Raw genomic sequence first — 25,340 nt, forward strand, 5'->3', positions numbered from 1 at the left:
TGTCTGCAATAATAGAACTAAGAATAACAATATAAAAGTGTTATGCTGCAATAACTGAAATCATTTTTGAAAAATATCACTCTCTGATCATGAATGTCATAAATGTCATCTTGTTTTCTCCCTTTGGGAGAGGAAGGATAGTTTTTAGGATTCCATAGTACAAAAATAATACATGCAATACATATTAAGTTTTAGAACTTTTCACAGTTACATTTCTCACAAGAATGTGTAAAAAAAAAAGCCCATAATACTTAAGCCCTGCACTCTTTTTAGCCCAAAAACTAAACATGACCAGCATGCTGAAAAGTTGAAAAGTAAGTGGTGCAACAGGTCAATGTGAGACTGGTACAACAGGTCAGCAGCTTGGTAATAATAGCAGGAGGCATGGCACAGTCCAGTTTTCGGTCCTTTATCTTGTTTCAGCTGGAGCTTATCAGGTTGCTGACCTAAGAGTGGTCCTGGTATAGGTAATGGCCAGACAGCCCCAATGACATGCACTAGGGATACAGGATAAAGCAGGGCAGGAGTAACAAGTCATCAACTTGGTAGTAACAGCAGGAGGCACGGCACAGTCTGGTGTGGGGTAAACAGTCCGGAGTAGAAGGCAGCTCCAATAGGTTGGAAGTACGAGATTCAGTCTCTAAGGGTTAAGTAGCTTCATGGTGACTGTGCAGCAGAGCCAAAGATGTTAAAATAGCAGCAGGATGAAGCATTAGATGGATGCAGATACGGTCTGGGTCATGTCAGGCAGAGACAATGTCAGGTAAACTGGCACAATGCCCAAGCAGACAGTAGGGTGGTGGATTGGAGAACATGTCCTGGCTGCAGTGACTGCCTGGACATTCTGCACATCAGGGCTTGCCAACCAATGGCGTTACACCATCAGTGCCAAAAGAGTGTCATACAACAATGCTTTAATGTTCTTTGCCATTCGGCTCATGCCTAGAATACAATACTAATAAACCGTGCCAGAGAGTACATTATAGTTCCTGGGTATTAATGCCAAATCTGCTGTGATCCCCTTATCAAATAGCAGCTCTGCCCCCCCCCCCCAATTCCTGCTTGTAAAGCGATAACAGTACTAACTTTCCTATAGTTTAGTGGTATTTCCAAGCACCCAACAGAGACATACAAAACACACGTATTGAGTTAGCATAGGCAATGCTTGCGGAGGCTGAAGGCTCACTGGAGACGGCCTAACTTGCAGAGTTATAACAAATTTTACTCCAAGTAATATTATACGACATTCCTAGACCACATGAATGTTCAGTATTTTGCATTTAATCCTGGACCGTCAGAGCAGATGAATCTCAATGAAGAAAATTGCCGCAGTTAATTCTCATCGGTGAATTCGTTGACTGATTCTGAGTGGGAAAAGCAGCTCTGAACTGTATTTATCCGATTTCCTTTATCATCAGCAGTGAAAAAGTTTAAATACTCCGGCAGCCTGTGATAAAATATATGCGCTATTGATTTTGGCAAAGGGTTTGTTTCCCTTTTTACATTAACTCCATATTGATTGGTGTTTTGACCTTAGAATGTAAGGTTTTGTTGGCCTTGACCATGCAGCTGGGTTTTGGCGTGCCTCCCTATGTAGTAGCCTTTCTGTGGCATTTAATGAACTACTGGAAACTCTGCAAAACAGATTATATGTAATGGGCTCGAGGAGGTGAAGTATATTTTTATTATATATTTTTCCTAATGGATGTTCTGAAACGAGCGGCTTTTTACGTTTTCAGCAAATGTGTCATAGCCTTGTGGCATCTGAATTCATACAGTGTACTGTGTTTGCCCTCACCATACATTAAAACTACCATCATGGTTCCATGCCATGTCTTTAGGGGGAAACTCTTTTGGGATATTCCCAGCCTTGGGGGCCACTATTTTATTTGAGTAAGGTTACTTGGTTTAAAAATGTGGAAAAACTCTGCTCAAGAGGACCAAGAACACAGAAGGAGTATCTCTAGTTTGAAGCTAGACGTAAGGGTTGTATTCGAGAGGCAGAAACCTATGGACAGTTGTTTATTCATCCTGCATCCATTGTCCATTCAATACATTGTAGACCAGGTTGACCGTCATCAAGAGCTGCTCCATATCAATGCCTCTTCACTGTGCCATATAGGGGGATCTCAGCTTGTAAAATTCTCATGGCATCTTAAGGCACCTCTAATATGTAAAGGTCCTATTACAAGGGGTGATCAGTGGGAGCAAGTGAGTGCCGACCTGTCCTCATTCCCTTCTTGCTGCCAGCGCTATTACATGTGCCAACAGTGAGTGGGTAAATGCGCGCGGGGGGCGCTGTGAGCTGCAGGAGGGCCCATAGAAGATAGCGGCAGTCTGTTGCCCCCGCTCCTATTGCATGGAGTGGCAGCAACAGATCGTTGCTATACAGTCATTTGTCTTTCAACATCATACATGTCAGCTTATTTTTTACTTGTATTACAAAAAATGGCTGCAGTGGCCAATAATTAGCCAAATGCATCCAATAATCACTTTGTGTAAAAGGGCCTTTATTTTGAGTCCCCCTAGGGCTTCAGCTAAACATAAAGTATCCTTCTTATGGTTATTGTTTTCTATGACCTGAAAAATTGTCAGAATATATCTTTTTTTGGAATATAATAAGAGCATTAGTATTTCTAGCCATCATGCGTATGGTATTTTTCACTAGTTTTCCATCTCTTATTGTGCTTCTTACCTCCTTTCCTTCCATGATCAGCTGTAACCTAAACAGTGTAAGATCCTACATCCTAGACCTCTCCTGCTTGGTTTCATGGCATTTGGATATATGGTCAGAGCAGCAAACTGCATCTTTTCTAGAGTAAAAGCAAGCCAAGCTACGACTATCGGGAAGAAGAAGTTGGAGTTATTCAGATAAGCTGACTTGGCTTCCTAGTGGGAGGGATGTCTATGCTTACTTCATTTTATATTATATATCAGGAATGATACCGAAAATGGGAGAATCCCTTTAATTATAGTATACAAACTACAAGAGATATTCTTACTTGAAAGCTGAAACATTTTATATATAGAGAGGAAACATTTACATACAAAGTCTATAATTTCCTTCGAAGAAATGAGAACATTTTATAAAATGATTCATCAGCAATGTCCATCTCTTACATGCAACATGTCATAATGCTATAAAAGTTAATTAGCATATCTAGATTTAGATTCTCTATTGTTTTATGGGTGTAATATATGTTTATGTGAATAGACTATACTTATCATAGAAGGGAGGTATAAAAGGGGTGTTTTAAATGTGCAAAAAAAAAATTCATATATATATATATATATATATATATATATATATATATATATATATTGAGAGGATTTACTAAAACCAATTATTCACACATTTATCTTAAGTAATCCCCTGCCAGCATATGGGCACACTGGATTTACGTATAGGCTTACATATCTATATAAATTCCTACACACCTGAGCGTGCCTGTGCACCCTTAAGGCCCTATTCCACGGGTCGTTTAGAGGAGCAATATCGTTCGTATTCGGCCGATATCGGCCGCTACGAACGATATTCGTCCCGTGGAATAGAGTGCAACGATCAGCCAACATCGTTCATGTCTGCTGATCGTTGCAGTCGCTTGTTTTTCAACATGTTGAAAAACAAGCGACTGATATAGCAGCGATCTGCTGCCGTCGCTCCGTTGAATAGGAGCATTGGCAGCAGGCGCTGCTATATTCTATGGGCTGCCCGGACGATCAGCGATCCCCCGGGCAGCCCCCCCAGCAGCTCCCCGCCGCCCCTCCCGCACTCACCCGCTCGCTGACGCCGCGCTGAATAGCGGCGGCAGCGAGCGGGGAACGAGGAGCAAACGAGCGCTAATAGCGCTCGTTTGCTCCTCCAAACGACTCGTGGAATAGGGGCATTAGGCTAGGTTCACACTCTGTATCTGCGCGGCTGTATTGCGGGCATTAAATCTTTGGCCGGATTTTTCCGGTTCATGCGTACGCTGGAAAGTATACGATATACGGCTGCACAGTGCACACTATGTATGAATCTACGGCCCGATCGTAAACGGACCCGTAAAAAATTAACAAGACCATTGTTTGCGGGTGGAAATGCGGCCGTGGATTGACAGGCGGTCCGTACAGAGTGCTTCAAAAATAGCCGGCAATGATGCCGAATGACGAAGCCTCTAATAGTTAATATATTAAATTAATAAAACACATTTTCTTTGTAATAAAGTCCCTTTCGTTGTTCAATAATTTAATTCTAACGAATCCATCATTGTGCAATTAAATATACTGTTAAAATAAATATATACATAAATAAATGTATATTTATATATATATTTATTTTTTGACAGTATATTTAATTACACAATAATGGATTAGTTTAAATTAAATTATTGAACAATGAAACTGATTTTATTTCAACGAAAATGTGTTTTATTAATTAAATATTAATTAGTACAGGAAGCTCCAGTAAGCCGTTAATTCATATTGCCGGCAATAGAGCTTTCTGTACTAATCATCACTTTACTTTAATTAAAACATCAAATGTTTCTTCTAATTATGTTATCACAATAGCATTATTAGAAGAAACATTTAGACTTATATGTGCGCTCAGCTGATTGGCTGATCGGCTGAGCGCACATATAATTAGCGGGTCCGCAGCACAGTCACTTCATTGTGCTGTGGACCAGCGAAGAGGACACATCGGGGTGAGTATAGAGCTCTCCCCACCCCCTCCCCAGCACTGCACCCCTCCCAGCAAGGAAGAGGGGTCACTTAACCCCTTCCTTGCTGGGATGGGTGCAGTCTGACATCAGTTTGGCCCCCAAGGGTTTAAGGGGGATGCAATACATCCTCCCTTAACCCCTTGGGGGCCAGACTGCAAGCAGCGATCTGTAAAGATGCTGCATACTGTAAGGAGCACAACACCGCTCACAATGATGGGTGTTGTGCTCCTGTTTGTGTGTTTTTTGTGTGTTTCTCCCTTTTTGTTTTTCAGATATCGGTATCCTGTGGATTACGTCGGATTCCGTGGACTACGTTGATGACCAGTGTTTTTTTTTTTGTTTTGTTTTTTTTAATAAAGTGGTCAATGAGGGGTGTGGGGGTGTTTTTATTTGAATAAAAACATTTTTTAACTTGTGTCTTGTCTTTGTTTCTTTACTTTATAGACTTAGTAGTGGAAGCCGTCTAATAGACGGAATCCATTACTAAGTCAGGGCCTAGTGTTAGCCGGTATAAAATGGCTAACACTAACCCCCCATTATTACCCCAGTACCCAATGCCACCAGGGGTACTGGGAAAAGCCGGGTGCCAGTGGTCCCGGAGCGTCAAAATTGGTGCTCCTGGACCGGGCGGCAGCAGGCTGGTAAGATTTAGGCTGGGGAGGGCCTAAACCAATGGCTCTTCCCACCCTGGTGTTACCAGGCTGCTGTCGTTTGGTTTTTAACCCGGCTGGTTATAAAAATACGGGGGACCCTATGCGTTTTTTTTTTTAAATAAATAAATAATAAAAAAACGCATAGGGTCCCCCCTATTTTTATAACCAGCCGGGTTAAAAACCAAACGACAGCAGCCTGGTAACACCAGGGTGGGAAGAGCCATTGTTTTAGGCCCTCCCCAGCCTAAATCTTACCAGCCTGCTGCTGCCCGGTCCAGGAGCGCCAATTTTGACGCTCCGGGACCACTGGCACCCGGCTCTTCCCAGTACCCCTGGTGGCATTGGGTACTGGGGTAATAATGGGGGGTTAGTGTTAGCCATTTTATACCGGCTAACACTAGGCCCCGACTTAGTAATGGATTCCGTCTATTAGACGGCTTCCACTACTAAGTCTATAAAGTAAAGAAATAAAGACAAGACACAAGTTAAAAAAAAATTTTATTCAAATAAAAACACCCCCACACCCCTCATTGACCATTTTATTAAAAAAAAAAAAAAAAAAAAACAACAACCGCTGGTCATCGACGTAGTCCACGGAATCCGACGTAATCCACAGGATACCGATATCTGAAAAACAAAAAGGGAGAAACACACAAAAAACACACAAACAGGAGCACAACACCCATCATTGTTAGCGGTGTTGTGCACCTTACAGTATGCAGCATCTTTACAGATCGCTGCTTACAGTCTGGCCCCCAAGGGGTTAAGGGAGGATGTATTGCATCCCCCTTAACCCCTTGGGGGCCAGACTGATGTCAGACTGCACCCATCCCAGCAAGGAAGGGGTTAAGTGACCCCCCTTTCTTGCTGGGAGGGGTGCAGTGCTGGGGAGGGGGTGGGGAGAACTTTATAATCACCCCGATGTGTCCTCTTCGCTGGTCCGCAGCACAATGAAGTCACTGTACTGCGGACCGGCTCTTTATATGTGCGCTCAGCCGATCAGCCAATCAGCTGAGCGCACATATAATTCTAAATGTTTCTTCTAATAATGCTATTGTGATAACATAATTAGAAGAAACATTTGATGTTTTAATTAAAGTAAAGTGATGATTAGTACAGAATGCTCTATTGCCAGCAATATGAATTAACGGCTTACTGGAGCTTCCTGTACTAATTAATATTTAATTAATAAAACACATTTTCATTGAAATAAAATCTGTTTCGTTGTTCAATAGTTTAATTTAAACGAATCCATCATTGTGCCATTAAATATACTGTCAAAAAATAAATATATATATAAATATACATTTATTTATATATATATTTATTTTAACAGTATATTTAAATGCAAAATGATGGAATTAAATTTAATTATTGAACAATGAAAGGGACTTTATTACAACGAAAATGTGTTTTATTAATTCAATATATTAACCATGAGAGGCATCGGCATCGGCATACTGCCGAGGATCGCAAACCCCGGTAATAGAAATTCATGTAAACTGTGTTCCCTGCTTTCCCAGATGCATTCCAGAGGTGTTTGCATCACTTTCTTAAGATTTTATTTGTTATTTTTAGTTGAACCAGATTTCCAAGTAAATGACCGTATGTTTTCAGCCGCATGTCTATTTTTTCCCACGGCCGTAGTTTCATCCGCACATACAGCCGCACACATACATAGTGTGAACATAGCCTCAGGCTGCGTTCACACTACGTATATTTCAGTCAGTATATGTATATTTCAGTCAGTATATTTCAGTCAGTATTGCAACCAAAACCAGGAGTGGATTAAAAAAACAGAAAGGCTCTGTCCACACAATGTTGAAATTGAGTGGATGGCCGCCATTTAATGGCAAATATTTGCTGTTATTTTAGAACAACGGCTGTTATATTGAAATAATGGCTGTTATTTACTGTTATATGGCGGCCATCCACTCAATTTCAGCATTGTGTGAACATATCCTTTCTGTGTTTTTAATCCACTCCTGGTTTTGGTTGCAATATGAGGACCACAATACTGACTGAAATATACTGACTGAAATATACGTAGTGTGAACGCAGCCCCCGGCTATGTGCAAACAACGTCAAAAAAACTGAAAAGGCGTCCGCCTTTGCTGTTTAAAAAGACGTCCATTATTGACGCAATTTAATTGTCAATGCCTTGAAGTTAATGGAATAAAGAACATCCAATGCACACAGTTTATTAAATAACGAACATTTTCTGCACAGATGTCAAAATAATGACATGACAATTATTTTTGGACGTCTTTTGCAAACAGTGGATGTCATTTTTTAGTTAAACACGCATAGTTTTTCTTTTTTCCCCGTCCTTTTACCGTTTTAACTATTACATTCAATGGCTTTTCAATTAAAGACACACCCAAAGGGCAATCAGTCCACTAGAACTAGAACAATGTACGAACAGCTGTCATTGCACTGACGGGCGGCCAAACAGCAAAATAGCGTCCATCATTTTAAACTCAAATGACGGACAACATAGCCTAACTGAAATCTATGTCATCACTGCGCTGTTGTTAACTTAATCTACAGTATACACCTTCATGCAGAGGTAAATTACGCAGCTTTACCGCCTCCCCAACCTCTTGGAGTGAGCACAAAAGCTGCACAATTTTTTTTTACAAAATTGCAACTTTTGGCGAGCAGAATGATAAATCCAACCCGCTCCTATCACCAAGATTCATCAAGATTCTCCCGTATACAATACATAATCGTCTTATTTGAGAAGTAGATATAATTTTATTTAGTCTAGACAATGCTCTGTGTGCTAAACACATCAGCAGCTGCACCTCTCTGGTGACTTGCTACAATGTAGCCATACACGTTCCAGGCTATATACCTCTAAGCACATTCTCGTTACTAAATACAGTTTTGCTCACTTCTTAGCTGAGAGCAGAACTAGGTCAGCCCTAGCATGTACCTACTGAAATTAAGAACTTAAATTGGTAAGGAATAGGTACATTGAAACCTTTTGAAACTGTTCATTTATACAGTGACAATGCTTAATACATATTAAAGTGGAAACCCCCTTTAAATCTTGACACAATGTTTCCAAAGCAGAATGGCTGCACGGTTATTGATAAGGCTTAATAATTTCATAGACAGATCAGTCTACAATGTCTACTATGTAGACTCTACATAGAAAATCATTGCTTATCTCTATACCACAAGTCTCCATGCAATTGCTTTAAAAGCCACCTGCTCTATCTTTTGCATAGCATTTTTGTGTCTGCCTTTGAGATCATTTTTATTGAGGGCGCCATAAATTTTGGCTAAAAGCGGAGTCGCCTGGTTGACATTCAGTAATGGGCAGGAGGGGGAAAAGGGCACGTCCTGGCCGGCTCATGTTTCTTTCTGCCGAGATGACTCTTGTTAGCGTTGGGCCATAAATAACATGTGGTCTACTTGTTTGTATTGTTAGAAAATAATAATGTAAGTATTTACTTCTAGGTAGTCTTTCTAAGTCCGCGAAGGCTACAGGAGCCATTGTGTTAAAGGTATTATGGGCATGTAACAATGGAAATACCAAAGTATAATAAAGGAAAGGTATAGATATACATGTTCAACCTTCTTATTGTGTCTTTTACTATACATGCTAGTGAAGGAGGAAGATATATGCATTGTTCATAGGAGAAGCAATGTCTGATTTCACATGTCAATGTCAGGGCTATATAGCATAATGAGAATCGTCCCGCCATTAAATTTGCCTCCATGTTATTCTTCGGCATGGGTATCTGATTGATTTAAGCGGCATTCAGCGGAATAAATGGCATCAAGTAAGTAATTATTAACCTAGAAGTCATTAGTTCTTTTCAGTCGAATGATTCTAATCCTCGCCAGAGAAGCATCAGCAGTTTACAAGTAGGTGACTGCAGGTAATTAACACATCCTACAAACCTGAAAATGAAGCATAAAAACTTAGGTGTAGAATAAGAAGAGAAAACTCCCCTGTCTCTTCCTTTTTAAGGCAGAAGAAGGGCACTAATTGATTTTCAAAAAACTATAATAATAGAAAACCCATTGGCTAATAAATGCGCTAATCAGGCAATACAAAGAAGCCATGCAAAATCAATTCAGGGAATAGGGAACTCTCGCTCAAGGACGGAGAAGGTTTCCACAAGGTAAAATAATGTAGAAAGGCGACTTCTGTTGTTGTTTTTTTTTCCCTTTCCTTTTTTGACCCATTATATATCCTCAAGCGAAAACAATAGCAATGTAATTAATTTCAAGTGAACAGTGGGAAAGACGTAAAAAATGAGGTTGGCTGCTACCGTGTAGTGAAATTATATTTGTTTCTAAGGTGAGGAGTTGTGAAAAGACTCTCTCAGTTTACTTCTGTTTTTTGCGCATTAAAACGCCTTAAGGAAAACTAACAGGTTATGTCCCTATAGTGTACAGGATGAGGGTAAATTTCTTACCTTAATCCTCTGCGCCATTTTTGTGTACTTTTATAGTTGAATACAAATGCTAGTGAGGCGAATTGGTGCACTGGGGGCAGGGCTAACACAGTTAGTGCATTGATCTGCCTCGGCCGCCCCGCCCCTTCAGATGAATATTCACCCTGCACTTTGCAGTGATGAGTGCTGGAGTGCTGCCCCAAATATTCATCTAAAGGTGCAGTGTGGCCGCAGTGGATCGGTGCCCCAAACCGCATATGGATAAGAAACTTACCTTCATCCTCAGCACCCTGTGTGCAATAGGGAGATGTCAGCAGGTTGGGGACTTCTAATCTGCTGATAATTTCCCTTTAATACAAGAAGAAATAAGACTGGTATTGAGATTACTTCAGTACATCATAATAATTTATAAACATACTTATTACAGTTTACTTGCAGTTATGTGCAGTATATAAAACATAATACTATATCTTAGTAGGGGAATAAAGTCTCTTCATTAGCTTCCATTAGCCTGTTGTTTCCCTTTCATTGACTTCACAATATCAGGCAATGTTCGCAAACCTTTTCAGTCACTCAAGAAATCCATCTGGTGTAAAACAGTCAATTGAGGATAGAAAAGAGACGGAGGAGAGGGATAAAGCTACAGTTTCTTTACTGTTTATCTATGGCTTAGCCATCACTTTGGTTATATGGGAGTCACCTGCACCACATAGTATATATATTCAGTACTGTAACTAAATATAAACTGCTATCATATACTGATGAGCATGACATTAGAAATAAAATGGAAAAATATTCCAACAACATCATGATATGAATAAATACAGTATACACTATAAGGCCATGTTCCTACTACATAAGTTCAGTAGTAATCATGGCCGTAGTAACAACATGATTCCTATGAACTTGTGTAGTGCTGCCTTTTAAGAAATCCTGGCTGGAGTGTATACACATGGTATACACTCCGTCAGGGATCCCTAGCGGCGCCACAAGAAACTGACGTGTCCGTTTTCTGCAGCTGCTATTCAGTTCACACAATGGAGCGTGCGGCTCCAGCCACATGCTCCATTGTGTGCAGTGGTGAATTCTGATGTGGGCGAACACGGATGTGCCCGCATCCGAATTCAGCGGCGGGATTATCTTTTCTGACACCGGCCATTCCATGACCTGGCCGGGTCACGGAATGGCCGGTCTCTTAAAAAGTTTGAACATGGCCTAAAAGTGGAATTTTTCTCCAGTAGCCTTTAGGCCTTATTACACGTTTTACACAAAGTGATTATTGGCCATATTTAGCCCATTATCGGCCATTACGGCCGATAATCGCTATGTGTAATAAAAGGCAACGATCAACCAACATGCACGATGTCGGCTGATTGTTGTCTTTCAACGTCTTTCATAATGTCCACTGCTTTCTCTCCATGCAATAGGAGCAACAGCAGCAGACCGCCACTATCTCCTATGGGCTCCTCCCACAGCTCCACACACACACACTTACCCACTCGCTGTCAGCGCATGTAATAGCGCAGGCAGCAAGCGGGGAACAAGTAGCAAGCAAGTGCTGACCTGACAGGTCAGTGCTCGCTTGCTCCCGCTGATCACCGGTGTAATAAGGGCTTTTAGGTCCCTTTCATGCCTTTTAGGTTTGTTGTAAAAATCTCCTCAGCCACTCAAAAAATCTGTCTAGTGTAAATCAGGGTCCATTGTAACTGACTATAACCTAACATCATATACCATTGTGTACGGTACAAGAAATAGAGTAGATAAAAACACCACCATCATGATCCAATCCTTGTATATTGAGGTCACCGCAGTGTCTCATACTATTCCTTATCCTTATCAATGTGAATTTGAGAGATTTGTCCCAGCGGGCATTGCAGGGGAGAGTGATACCTGTTAAATATGGGACACTGCTGTGTTTCGCTGCTGGTCATAGTGAATTGTTGGGTTAGCTTGACTTTTCATTTATCGGACTACAGTAAATGATGCTTCCTTGTACACAGCAACACCCCCTATTGATTCCTGAAATGTAACCACTAGTTATATTCTAGGAGGCTGTAAGTAAATATTCGGCCAGGCTTCTGTTTTTCCTCACTGAGTGCATTTGTAATCTACATTGCTATTTCAGGTTAAAATATCCATATTCAAAGGCACTCAATGGTGTTTTACAGAAGATCGATTGTTAAAGGGATCATGTCACCATGTTCCTATATTGGCAACGTGACTCATTTTCATTTTAAGGAAAGGATATATTCTTTCCAATCCCTTTCAATAAACCTCTAATTGTGTTCATGAATATCAGCGGGAAGAGCCATAGAAACAGATATGCTGTGGACAGACTGCAGAAAGCGAGTATGGAAAAACTAATGTAAGTGATGAATAGCAGGGATGGCCCTAAGCTTTGGATGCGCTAATATTATAATTTGTGGTGATTGTTTTATCTTGGTATTATAATTTAAAATTGACTTGGGACTTAAAATTTATGTTAGCCAGCATAGGAAACCCATATCCAAATACATTATTAGAAAATTACTATATACCCCCCCCCCCCCCCCCCCTTTTTAGGGATCCTTATGTGTTAGCCAGAGAAGAGAGCAGCTAGAAAGTGCATGTTACATTACACAATAAGCCTATTCATTTCAGGGAGAATTGTGTAATGCTTTATTTCCCCTATGGAGGTGCTCTAGGGAAACAAACTCAATAGAATACAGATGAATGCTGGGCGTCTCAAGATAAGACTCAGAATCCAGTTTTTTTAATAAGCTTTGATTTCGAAAATTGACTCCTAAACATTTGCTGTGCCAGTCCAGCACGTGTGCCTCCTACAGATAAGTGGTGATGCTATGTGCATACCCACTTATACTCTATATGAGCAAACCTCGAGTCCATCCGAACCCGATTGTTCGGCATTTGATTAGCGGTGGCTGCTGAAGTTGGATAAAGCCCTAAGGCTATTTTGAAAACATGGATATAGTCATTGGCTGTATCCATGTTTTCCAGACCTTAGAGCTTTATCCAACGATCGGGTTCGGATGGACTCGAGCATGCTCGAGGTTCGCTCATCTCTATCTGTATACTCAGGGTCAAGTGTTCTGAACATTTACAGAGCAGTAAGGTATAGGCTGGGTTCACACACAGTATATTTGAGGCTGTATTTGTGAGGCTGTATAGCAACCAAAACCAGGAGTGGATTGAAAACACAGAAAGGATCTGTTCACATAATGTTGTAATTGAGTGGATGGCCGTCATTTAATGGCAAATTTTTGCTGTTATTTTAAAACAACGGCTGTTATATTGAAATAATGGCAGTTATTTACCGTTATATGGCGGCCATCCACTCAATTTCAACATTGTGTGAACAGAGCCTTTCTGTGTTTTCAATCCACTCCTGGTTTTGGTTGCTATGAGGACCTGACTTGAGGACCAAATACAGCCTGAAATATACTGTGTGTGAACCCAGCTATATACTGTATGCACGTAGTTTCCATGACACCCTTTACAAAATGCCAAGCTAATAATGTAGAAGACTTACATGCCATACACGTAATGGACTGGTCACCCAAAACCGCAAGTATATGGCCATAAAGGCCACTGAATCTGAATATAATGACCAATAGGAAGTAAATACTTCCTAAATGATTTAACTTGTCTATAGTCCAAACATGACCAACGAGACTACATAAGACAAAAAGGATTTGCCCCAAAAGAAGGAAGATATTGAGGTGAGATCCTTCAATGCCTGCGTGGTATCTTCACAATGGCTTAGGTGTCTTTATTCATAATGACCCAGAAATTCAGCCATTCACACATTTCCTTTTTCTATGGTTGGTCACCATACAGAGAGTGCCTAGGCGCAAAGCCCGTTAAAAACTAAACAGTGATGACTGACCCCTTAACAGTCCTTAGACTTCAAAAATGTCCATAGATGGTCAAGGGGGCTGTCTTCTCTGTTCTCGATGGGTCACGAACTAGAGCACTCTCTTCATTGAGGACGGTACTGCAGGGACCACCCATTTGACTGTTTCTAGTCCTTTTGGCCCATTTCTAGAACTGAGGTCTCCAATGCCACAGTTGTCTTTACAAAATTACCAAATTGAGGAGTACTTTACATGGAGATGTAGTTGAGCGCATGTTCTGCGTCTTCATTATACGTCTACTGGTCTGACAACAAGCTGACTCACGTTTTGTAAAAATTTGGGATAGTAATACTGACCCTTCCCATCAATGTCCTTTCCATGTTCAACAGTGTTAGAGTAGAGTTTTTTCCCTTATTGTAAAGAAGATGGTAGACAATACTCCAAACTATATTATTCTCCATTAAGAATCATAATGAAGACATTCCCACATACAATAGGTCGGCAGGAATAGTAATAATAATATTATTCATACAATACTATAAACCAATGCAGCAACTAGACCCATTCATAACATTCCGTCAAGGTTCTTACTTATGGCCGATTGCCTTTCAGACTTTATTCCGAGATGGACTTGAATTATCCACTTGACTATAGACTTCCGTGGAATAATACATTCTCTACTTATCTATTGCACATTCTTTTATATGCAATTCCTATGATTAGTTCCATGCAATATGCATGTGCAAAAAATCTAAGTATTATGTCATCCGCCTTAATGAAGAACTCCATCCTCTCAATGCCCTCACCATAATGTGTTTGTGCCGTAGGTTTATGGATCATACACTGTGCGAGGCAATGCTGGGAAGGCTCCCGAGCTAGCACTATATTGCGAAAAATTAATATAATGGGTTCATTTGTACTTGATTCACAGCAGTGATGTGACATCTAGTGGGGATTATAGGAAGATGGATGGGATTTGAGCACTAACAAATCATTATTATTGCAGAATGCAGCCATTCTCTAGGGTTTCAGACACAATAGGTTAAGAATTATTAGCATTATTTTCTGCTATTACAGCAGGGATAATAGGGTTTAGATTACATAAGGTAAAATAGTTGTTTGTTTTTTTTCATGGAGAAATCTAGTTATGATCCAATAGTGTATAATGCTATAAGGACCTGCAGGCTTTGTACTACTTGTAAACTGTTTAAAGAACGGCTGCGTGGATGATAATTCAGCTTGTGTAGCTACAGAGAGTTCTCCTGGGTGAAGAAAGGTTAGATGTAGCCAGAAAAACAGTATGAGCCCCAGTGACGTTCCTTATATAATATATTGTATAGAATATCTGTTATGTGACTATAGTTAAAGGGGTATTCCTGGTAAAATTAACTTTTCCCCTACCCACAGGATAGGGGAAAAGTAGGAGATTGCGGGGAGTCCAACCCCTGAACCCCCCGGCAATCTCTGTATCGGACCATGCCGACTCTGTTATAAATAGAGCCCCAGGTTGGAACGGGACCCACGGCTCTATTCACTCCTATGGATCGACGGAAAGAAACAAATGCATCTCTCTTTGCACTCGGCTCTTTGCGTCAATCCATAGGAATGAATAGAGCCACAGAGCAGGCGGGGTCCTATATGGAGATCGCCGGAGGGTTCAGGGGTTGGACCTCACGTGATCTCCTATTTTTCCCCTATCCATTGGATAGGGAAAAGGTTAATTTTCCCCAGAATACCCCTTTAATATAAACGTTTTGAGAAATTCCATTAGGGAGACTGCAAGGAGTAATGCAGGAAATGAGTGTAAGAGAATTTGGCAAATTTTCTTTTCTTATTCCTCATTGTGTTTAGAGAGAAAGCCACTACAAGACCCAATATGTGCATGTAACTCCATTCATCACACCCCAAAGTAGGTAAAGACTCCAGACCACTAAGTACAAAGCCCTGGTCAGACCCTAAACAAATACAGACCCAGATCAGAACACTGAAACCCTACAGACCCCAGACATCCTAAATACAGGCCCAGATCTGCCTCTAAACAATACAAACCCCAGACATTCTATGTACAGACCCAGATCAGAGTCTATTACATGGGCCGATCAACAGAAGCAAGCGAGCGCCGACCTGTCAGGTCAGTGTTCGCTTGTTCCTCGTTCCCCGCTCGCTGCCGGTGCTATTACACACCCCAACAGAGAACGGGTAAATGTGGGGAGGCTGCCCAAAGAAGATAGCAGCAGTCTGCCAATCCTATTACACAGAGCAACAGCAGCAGATTGTTGCTATCCTTGTTGTTTGTCTTTCAACGTGTTGAAAGAAATTGAAAGACAATGATCAGCTGACATCGTGCATGTTGGCTGATCATTGCCTTTTATTACACAAAGTGATTATCGTCCGTAATGGCCAAATACAGCCTTAGGCTGGGTTCACACTACGTATATTTCAGTCAGTATTGTGGTCCTCATATTGCAACCAAAACCAGGAGTGGATTAAAAACACAGAAAGGCTCTGTTCACACAATGGTGAAATTGAGTGGATGGCCGCCATATAACAGTAAATAACTGCCATTATTTCAATATAACAGCCGTTGTTTTAAAATAACAGCAAATATTTGCCATTAAATGGCGGCCATCCACTCAATTTCAACATTGTGTGGACAGATTCTTTCTGTGTTTTTAATCCACTCCTGGTTTTGGTTGCAATATGAGGACCACAATACTGACTGAAATATACGTAGTGTGAACCCAGCCTTAAACAATATAGACCCAGATCAAATGCTAAACTATACAGACCCAGATCTGAATCTAAAAAATACAGACCCAGACATACTAAATATAGACCTAGAACAGACACTAAACAATACAGACCCCATATCAGACTCTAAACAACACAGACCCAGCTCAGACTCTAAACAATACAGACCCAGATCAGACTCTAAACAATACAGACCCAGATCAGACTCAAAACAATACAGACCCAGATCAGACTCTAAACAATACAGACCCAGATCAGACTCAAAACAATACAGACCCAGATCAGACTCTAAACAATACAGACCCAGCTCAGGCTCTAAACAATACAGACCCCAGATCAGACTCAAAACAATACAGACCCCAGATCAGACTCAAAACAATACAGACCCAGATCAGACTCAAAACAATACAAACCCAGATCAGACTCAAAACAATACAGACCCCAGCTCAGACTCAAAACAATACAGACCCCAGCTCAAACTCTAAACAATACAGGCCCAGCTCAGACTCTAAACAATACAGACCCCAGCTCAGACTCAAAACAATACAGACCCCAGCTCAGACTCTAAACAATACAGACCCCAGCTCAGACTCTAAACAATACAGACCCCAGCTCAGACTCTAAACAATACAGACCCAGATCAGACTCAAAACAATACAGACCCAGATAAGACTCAAAACAAAACAGACCCAGATCAGACTCAAAACAATACAGACCCCAGCTCAGACTCTAAACAATACAGACCCAGCTCAGACTCTAAACAATACAGACCCCAGCTCAGACTCAAAACAATACAGACCCCAGCTCAGACTCAAAACAATACAGACCCAGATCAGACTCAAAACAATACAGACCCAGATAAGACTCAAAACAAAACAGACCCAGATCAGACTCAAAACAATACAGACCCCAGCTCAGACTCTAAACAATACAGACCCCAGCTCAGACTCAAAACAATACAGACCCAGATCAGACTCAAAACAATACAGACCCAGATAAGACTCAAAACAAAACAGACCCAGATCAGACTCTAAACAATACAGACCCAGCTCAGGCTCTAAACAATACAGACCCCAGCTCAGACTCTAAACAATACAGACCCCAGCTCAGACTCAAAACAATACAGACCCCAGCTCAGACTCTAAACAATACAGACCCCAGATCAGACTCAAAACAATACAGACCCCAGATCAGACTCAAAACAATACAGACCCAGATCAGACTCAAAACAATACAGACCCAGATCAGACTCAAAACAATACAGACCCAGATCAGACTCAAAACAATACAGACCCCAGCTCAGACTCTAAACAATACAGACCCCAGCTCAGACTCAAAACAATACAGACCCCAGATCAGACTCAAAACAATACAGACCCAGATCAGACTCAAAACAATACAGACCCAGATAAGACTCAAAACAAAACAGACCCAGATCAGACTCAAAACAATACAGACCCCAGCTCAGACTCTAAACAATACAGACCCAGATCAGACTCAAAACAATACAGACCCAGATCAGACTCAAAACAATACAGACCCAGATCAGACTCAAAACAATACAGACCCCAGCTCAGACTCTAAACAATACAGACCCCAGCTCAGACTCAAAACAATACAGACCCCAGATCAGACTCAAAACAATACAGACCCAGATCAGACTCAAAACAATACAGACCCAGATAAGACTCAAAACAAAACAGACCCAGATCAGACTCAAAACAATACAGACCCCAGCTCAGACTCTAAACAATACAGACCCAGCTCAGACTCTAAACAATACAGACCCCAGCTCAGACTCAAGACCACAGCTCAGACTCTAAACAATACAGACCCAGCTCAGACTCTAAACAATACAGACCCAGATAAGACTCAAAACAATACAGACCCCAGCTCAGACTCAAAACAATACAGACCCCAGCTCAGACTCTAAACAATACAGACCCAGATCAGACTCAAAACAATACAGACCCCAGCTCAGACTCTAAACAATACAGACCCAGCTCAGACTCTAAACAATACAGACCCCAGCTCAGACTCAAAACAATACAGACCCCAGATCAGACTCAAAACAATACAGACCCAGATCAGACTCAAAACAATACAGACCCAGATAAGACTCAAAACAATACAGACCCAGATCAGAACCACTACACTATACAGACCCCAGATCGGACTCCTTACACAACTGGAAGTCCTAGAGTCAGTGTCGGACTGGCCCATCAGAGGATTGGAGAATCCTCCGGTGGGCCCCCAGCTTTAGGACCTGCACACACACTGACTGACATGTTGTTTCTCACTGGTTCTTTATTGGTGGGCCCCCAGGATCATTTCCTCTAGTGGGCCCCACATACCCCAGTCCGACACTGCCTAGACTATGTTGCCAAAGACAGACCTCCAGACCATCCAAGCTGATACAGACCCTAAGACAGACTCTGCAGAAATCTCCTCCTCTTATTCCAAACCAGTGTTATGGGATACCCACTCCCCTTACCCCCACCTAAGTTTTGCTCATGGGTTTAGAGGACTGTCGGAACAGGCAAACATGAGTATTTAACAGATAGAACATGGTGCCAAGGGGAATCAACTGGAAATGATAATGCATTACCTCTTACTCACCGATTAGAACAGTGATGATTAACAGTAGCACAGGACAAGGACAGACTGACAGTGATCTCAGTGATTTGTTGTCCGTTCTGTCACCCTGATGCTGCCTCCCTTTCGGGTCAACCTCACCCCTTTAATGCCCCCTCCATGTTATTGAGTGCCCTCTTGCCAATTACATTGTGATAAGCCATCAGGGCCTATATGACATGTCTATAACATGCATGTAAACGTCACCCAAGGGTCAGTACTACATCACCCATGCATAACAATGAAGACAGCTGTATTTCTGTGTTAACCCTGTGTTATCCAATTGGACCAACAAAGGTATAAATAACAATGAATGAATCATAGCGACAACCTATCGAATGTGCTATGTACATTCATTGTATTTTAAGTAGCTATTGTATTTCACTTAACATGTACACATTACAGAATAATCAGTTCAGCGGGCGAGGGGGTGGCGGGGTGTAAATGTCATGTTGGATGGTGCAGTTAAATGTCCCTTAATAGTAATAAAAGCATCAGATAACCATTTGGCAGGGAACCTCTTCGAGTTTGATGATACTGCAATTAAGATGGTAGGAGGGTTGTCTCTGTCCTAGTGAGAGATTTATACCTCCTTGGTAGCCCTTTCAGTAGATAATGCCATTTTATGGTATGTGTAGGTTGGCTGCTTTGGGGTAGGGTTGCATTGTTAAAGATTAATGATGCAAGGAATCTCACTAATGCTGTTAGACATTGCATGGTGCGGTGTTCCAGTTATATCTTGCTAAACCTATCTAGCATTTCTAATAAAAACGGAATGTGCTTATTGTGCACAAAGAACCACTCAATATTGTGCTGCATAGGTGAACGGCTTGTAAATTAAAAATTAATTCAGATGGGACTGGGGACATCTAGTGGTCACAAGTGCAAATTGCGCTTTTTAATTTAAAAAAAAATCTTTTTTTGCCGGACGATCTTTAAAACCCAATTACTTCCCTTTTGTTAGATTAAATTCACATCAGACAACACATGCTGCAATATACGGAACATTAACATAATTAAACTTCAGTCACTTTATTACATTTTTCTTAAATAAAAAAAAAATCGATTTTGTCTGTATGTTCTGCAGATAGCTATATTGCACTCATTATTAAAAAGCCAGTGCTACCTGAATCTATAATAAGCTCGGAAAATAAGGCCATGAATTTTAATTTGCTTTTAAATCACGTCAGTCTAGCAATCTATAAAAATAGATGATGAGACATGAATACGGTGCCGTTTAGCCACCTTGTCTATTTGTGCTGTCACTTTTAATTATTCATTGCTCTAGCTGCGGTATAGGCCGAGATGTATGCTGGATTATGCTAAAGAATATTTTGGCAGCGTGGACATAAATTCTAATAAAGCTAATTATTGTTATGGGCATGTATAAACACTCTGATTATAAGTAAGTGCTTCCAGGATAGGAACAGGAAAATGCGGTCTGTAATGGAGATACCACAATATGATCATTATGAAACACTCGAGTCTTCATACGGCTTAGCTTCCTATAGTGAATAATGAGATTCTTAGGCTTTCAAGAAGAAGCGGGCTGTGAGACTCTGTTCACACATCAAGCTTTCTGGTATTTTTTTTTTTTAGCTGCAAGAATAGCCAAGTCTAATGTGCCCCAAAGGACCTACGAGAAGTCAATGAGATCTGTCAGTATCCATTTAGATATGTTGGAAATTGATCCGTCATAAGGTCACGGTTTACATTATATAATAAGCCGTGACACTAGTGTGAACAGAGCCTTATTTAAACTGACTGAGAAATTGATGATGGATTGGCCTCGGATGGCATCGGCTTATGTACTGCAATTGTGTTTAAAGGGAATGTGTCACCTAGATTGACTGATCGGAGTCACATACTGAACATGCTTTTTTTTCTATCATACCTTTCTAGTTTCTGATTGTACTTTTAATTTCATTTTCACAGCATTTAGTGATATGCTTTACAGCAGTCTTGTGGACCTAGGAAACAATAGACTGGAGCTGGTCCATTGAGTTGTATTGTAGAGGTTTCTAGACATGCTGTGTTACCTGTGCAGGGTTTAAATGAGCTCTGACCATCACATGATGATGATAAGGAGGAGGCTGCTGCAAAGTGAGCTCTAGAGAACAGAAAGTCTCAGCTTATTATTAAGCAAAGTGACAACTGAAAGATTTCAGGATTATTTTAAAATCTGTTTAAATCATCACCAAAATCTGCCTGAATTTTCATGCACATATACATATGGTTTCATAATAAGGCGCCTCTGTGCTGAACCATTGTGCCCGGTATAAATACACTAAAACTGCCATGAAAATTGCATCTAAAAGCTTGATGTCAAGGAGAGAAAAAGATTAAAATTGTTGAATTTCAGTTGATCCTTTTGTTCTCAGTAAATAACCCATTGGTAGAGTAGACTAGCTGTGGCTTGAAGGGAAACTAATCTAACTTGCTAATAGTTCCCTAATGTGCACTGGGCACTGAGGATGATGGTATGCCTCTTATCTTCATTCTCAGGGCTGTTCCTGTGCAGTCTTAATGTTTAGCTTCATACGGTAAGGCCATTCGGAGCACTGCTCCACCCTAGAGCACCAATCGGGCTGGCCACTCCTACTAGTGATTATCAATGGAGCGGGCCAGCTGGATCGGCACACTGGGGGCGGGGCAGTGCTCCAAACTGCCTTACCGTACGGAGCACTTCATTAAAATTGAACAGGAAAAGCACCGAGGATGAAGGTAAGAGACATACCTTCATCCTCAGCACCCTGTGCACTATAGGGAGCTATCAGCAGGTTAGACTTATCTAACCTGCTGATAGTTCCCCTTTAAAGCACATGTGTATTGTGGGATAGGGACAGATGGAAGGTAGGCGTTCAGCCAACAGTTATCATATGTGTATTGCCAGAATAAGTAGGTTTTTATGCCTTACAATTTTGGGAGCTGGACTTCTGGACCTCTAAAGATCAAGATGCCTCGCAGGGATGTTGGTAGCATCGGAGGACTGGTGGGCAGGAGGGACACACATACGATTGACTATTGTGATGAAGTTGCATTATGTGACCAGACACATATGTTTATTTGATTACCATTAACAGGATTTTTCTAAATTTTATTTTTCTGTTTTTCAGGAACTTTTACTACATAACAATCCTACGTGATCCGGTTTCCCGATACCTAAGTGAATGGAGACACGTCCAGAGAGGAGCTACTTGGAAGGCCTCTCTACATGTATGTGATGGAAGATCCCCGACATCTGACGAGCTGCCCAGTTGTTATGCTGGTGATGACTGGTCTGGCTGCTCTCTGAAGGAGTTCATGGATTGCCCTTACAACTTGGCCAATAACAGACAAGTCCGCATGTTGGCCGATCTGAGTTTGGTTGGATGTTATAACCTATCTGTTATGCCTGAGGATCAACGCAACAAGGTTCTCCTTGACAGCGCCAAGGAAAACCTTAAACGCATGGCTTTCTTTGGTCTCACAGAGTTCCAGAGGAAGACGCAGTATCTCTTCGAAAAAACTTTCAACATGAACTTCATTTCTCCTTTCACTCAGTTCAACAGCACGAGAGCTTCAAGTGTCGAAATAGACGATCAGACGCAAAAGCGCATAGAGACCTTGAATTTTCTAGATATGGAATTATATGAATATGCAAAAGACCTTTTCTTACAAAGATACCAATTTATGAGACAGAAAGAACACCAGGAAGCGCGGCGGAAGCGCCAGGAGCAACGTAAAATCTTACGGGCCAAACACGCTAATCATAAAATGGAAATGGACAACTCATCCTCTGATTACATAGGAAATGTGGAAAGATGGCGGTAGTGGGTTTTACAGTCTTAGATAACTAGTTGAACTGTACTGTATAATAATATTTAAAAAAAAATTAAAAGTAAAAAAAAAAAAAATTAGGGGAAGATTAATTCCAAAAGATTTCAAGCTTCGTATACACTTGAAGCCAACAATGTTTATCAGTTGCCTTTGCAGATGCCTTTGCATTCATTGTAATTATTGTACATGAGGATAGATTAATCTTGATGTGTACTTGTTACGACTGGTCATAGAGCCAATGTGCGCCCACTTTTTTGTAGACCAGTTATCAAAGAAATACAGAAACCGACTGGCATTCGGAATGCCTGTGACTGTCTTGGTGTAGAAAATCAGTACCTATTTCCAGCAATGTATGTACTGTATGTCTATAAATCTTGCATCTGTCCAATCTCAGAAGGGAAATTTTGTTTTTACTATTTGTTGAAAACTTTCTGAGAAATCTATGTAGAATATATTGTAATTTACGTTTTCATGCAGCATTATGATGTACAGAATGACCTTCAATTCAACCAGAATGACCTACAATCTTTTAAAGGCTTGAAGTAAGACGCTTTTTTTTTTTCTTCTTGGGTGATCCTAAGAAGCTCATCTGTAGGTGACTTAGTAGAATAAGAAACAGGACTTGTAGGGTCCCTTAAAATAAGTGATATATCAATACCAGTATGGCTACTATGTGTGTCAAGAAAGGCCGTAAGTCCTTGAAGGCTGGCGGTGCTGCATCCAGATACCAGATTATGTTATGTGCATATATATTAATGACTGTATAATGAATTTTAGTTGGCCAAAGAGTAAATACAGGGAAGTGATTAGTTCTGGATAGCAGCAATTGTAGTGACTTAAAGGGGTACTCCGCAAAAAGAATATTGTTTTTAAATCAAACGGTGTCAGAAAGATTTGTAAATTACTTATAAAAAATTATTTAAAAAAATAAACCCTCAAGTCTTCCAGTTGCTGTATCCCCTATAGGAAGTGCTGCATTCTTTCCAGTATGACAGTGCTCTCTGCTGCCATCTCTGTCCATGACAGGAACTGTCCAGACCAGGAGTAAATCTCCATAGAAAACCTCTACTGAATTAGACAGTTCCTGTCATGGACAGAGGTGGCAGCAAAGAGCACTGTGACAGCCTATAAAGAAAACAACACTCCCTGCAAGGCATACAGCAGCCCATAAGTACTGGAAGAAATTTACAAATCTGTAGAACTGTCTGGCGCCAGTTCATTTGAAAAAGACTTTTTTTTTTCTTGAGGTGTGTCAACCACTAACCATTAATAGTAATCTTTTGGACTTCTTTCGTGTATATACGTTTCGAGGCAATGCCCTTTGGATTTCTAGGTCAGCTTTAACTTTGGCTGTCCAGGCATGATGGGAATTCTAGTTTCGCAACAGCTGGAGGGCCAAGGATCCCTATCCTTGTTCTAAATTATAAGGAAGACATAACTACTAACGGTAGTACTTGATATTGCATTACCTCAAGGGCACATCTTATAGCCCATGTTGGCCAATGTTGGACAAACTTGGTGAGCTCTGTATACAGATCTTGGTGTGGGAACCTGGCTGTAGTATTGGTAAAGTGTTTCTGCTCTTTAGGCTTGCTGGTTCTGGATGGAAGCTTGGTGACTTCTAGTTGGCCAAATACAGTATGGTGCATCCATATGGGTGATGGTTCCTAGAAGTGAAATTATATGACTAACAATGGATTCTAGAGCACTGATTATATAGTGTCCAGTGAGTTTATTGCGCTAGATGGATATATGCTTTGTGTCCTAGTAAGCAATGGGCTCCTGGTGGCTTATGTTTATAGTGTATCTATAATTATAGTAGATCTATATGACATCTGGTTAGTAAATGGTCTCGAGATAGATTACTTCTTGGTTTCTTAATATTTTTTCAATGGTGGATAATATTGTTTCCAAATGGGTAATGGGTTCTAGATTACTGTCATAGCATGTATAGATATGTAATGAGTCAAAAATAAGGGCAATCGGTTCTAGATAGCTGGTAACTTTCAGTAGTGGACTCTGTATAACCAACTATGTTGTGTCCCCAAAAACAATAAGTCCGTATTGGTATAGAGGACTTGATTGCCCTTTAGCTGGCAACATTTTTACTATGCTTGGCTTGTAAAATTGAGATATGGACCCTATGTACAATGTATTCGCATGCCCTGAGTGAGTCAGCAATGATGGGCACTGTTGTTAGAGAATTCTCTTATTTACCAGGGTGGGTCCTTTTTGGTAAATGGTTATGTTTGGAGTTTTGGAGAACCTTTGAGTACATGTAAAGAATATTGGATCCCAACACCTTTCAGAACTCCAATATGTTGTGTAAAATGTAAAAAAATAAAAAGTGAACATCTGTTTATAATATATATTTCTCCTTCTACTCAGAAGAAGGTAATAGGGTAGTGATAAATGGCTGCTGTTCTAGCAGGTACATCTGATCATATACAGTGTACAGTGACCGACAATGAATTACAGGGAATCTCCACACCATGTCCTCTTTAGGTTCAC

General features: G+C 40.8%; 1 protein-coding gene across 1 annotated transcript in view; it reads left to right on the forward strand.

Moving 5' to 3' along the window:
• Positions 1-23,913, forward strand: part of HS6ST2 (heparan sulfate 6-O-sulfotransferase 2) — a 272,473-nt gene extending 248,560 nt beyond the window's left edge. The window contains exon 2 of the mRNA XM_069943189.1: positions 22,127-23,913. Coding sequence (XP_069799290.1) covers positions 22,127-22,823 — 697 coding nt within the window. The 3' untranslated portion in view covers positions 22,824-23,913. The remainder of the gene's footprint in view (positions 1-22,126) is intronic.
• The last annotated feature ends 1,427 nt before the right edge of the window (positions 23,914-25,340 follow it).

Source organism: Dendropsophus ebraccatus, chromosome 10 (assembly GCF_027789765.1).
Source record: "Dendropsophus ebraccatus isolate aDenEbr1 chromosome 10, aDenEbr1.pat, whole genome shotgun sequence".
Classification (NCBI taxonomy): domain Eukaryota; kingdom Metazoa; phylum Chordata; class Amphibia; order Anura; family Hylidae; genus Dendropsophus; species Dendropsophus ebraccatus.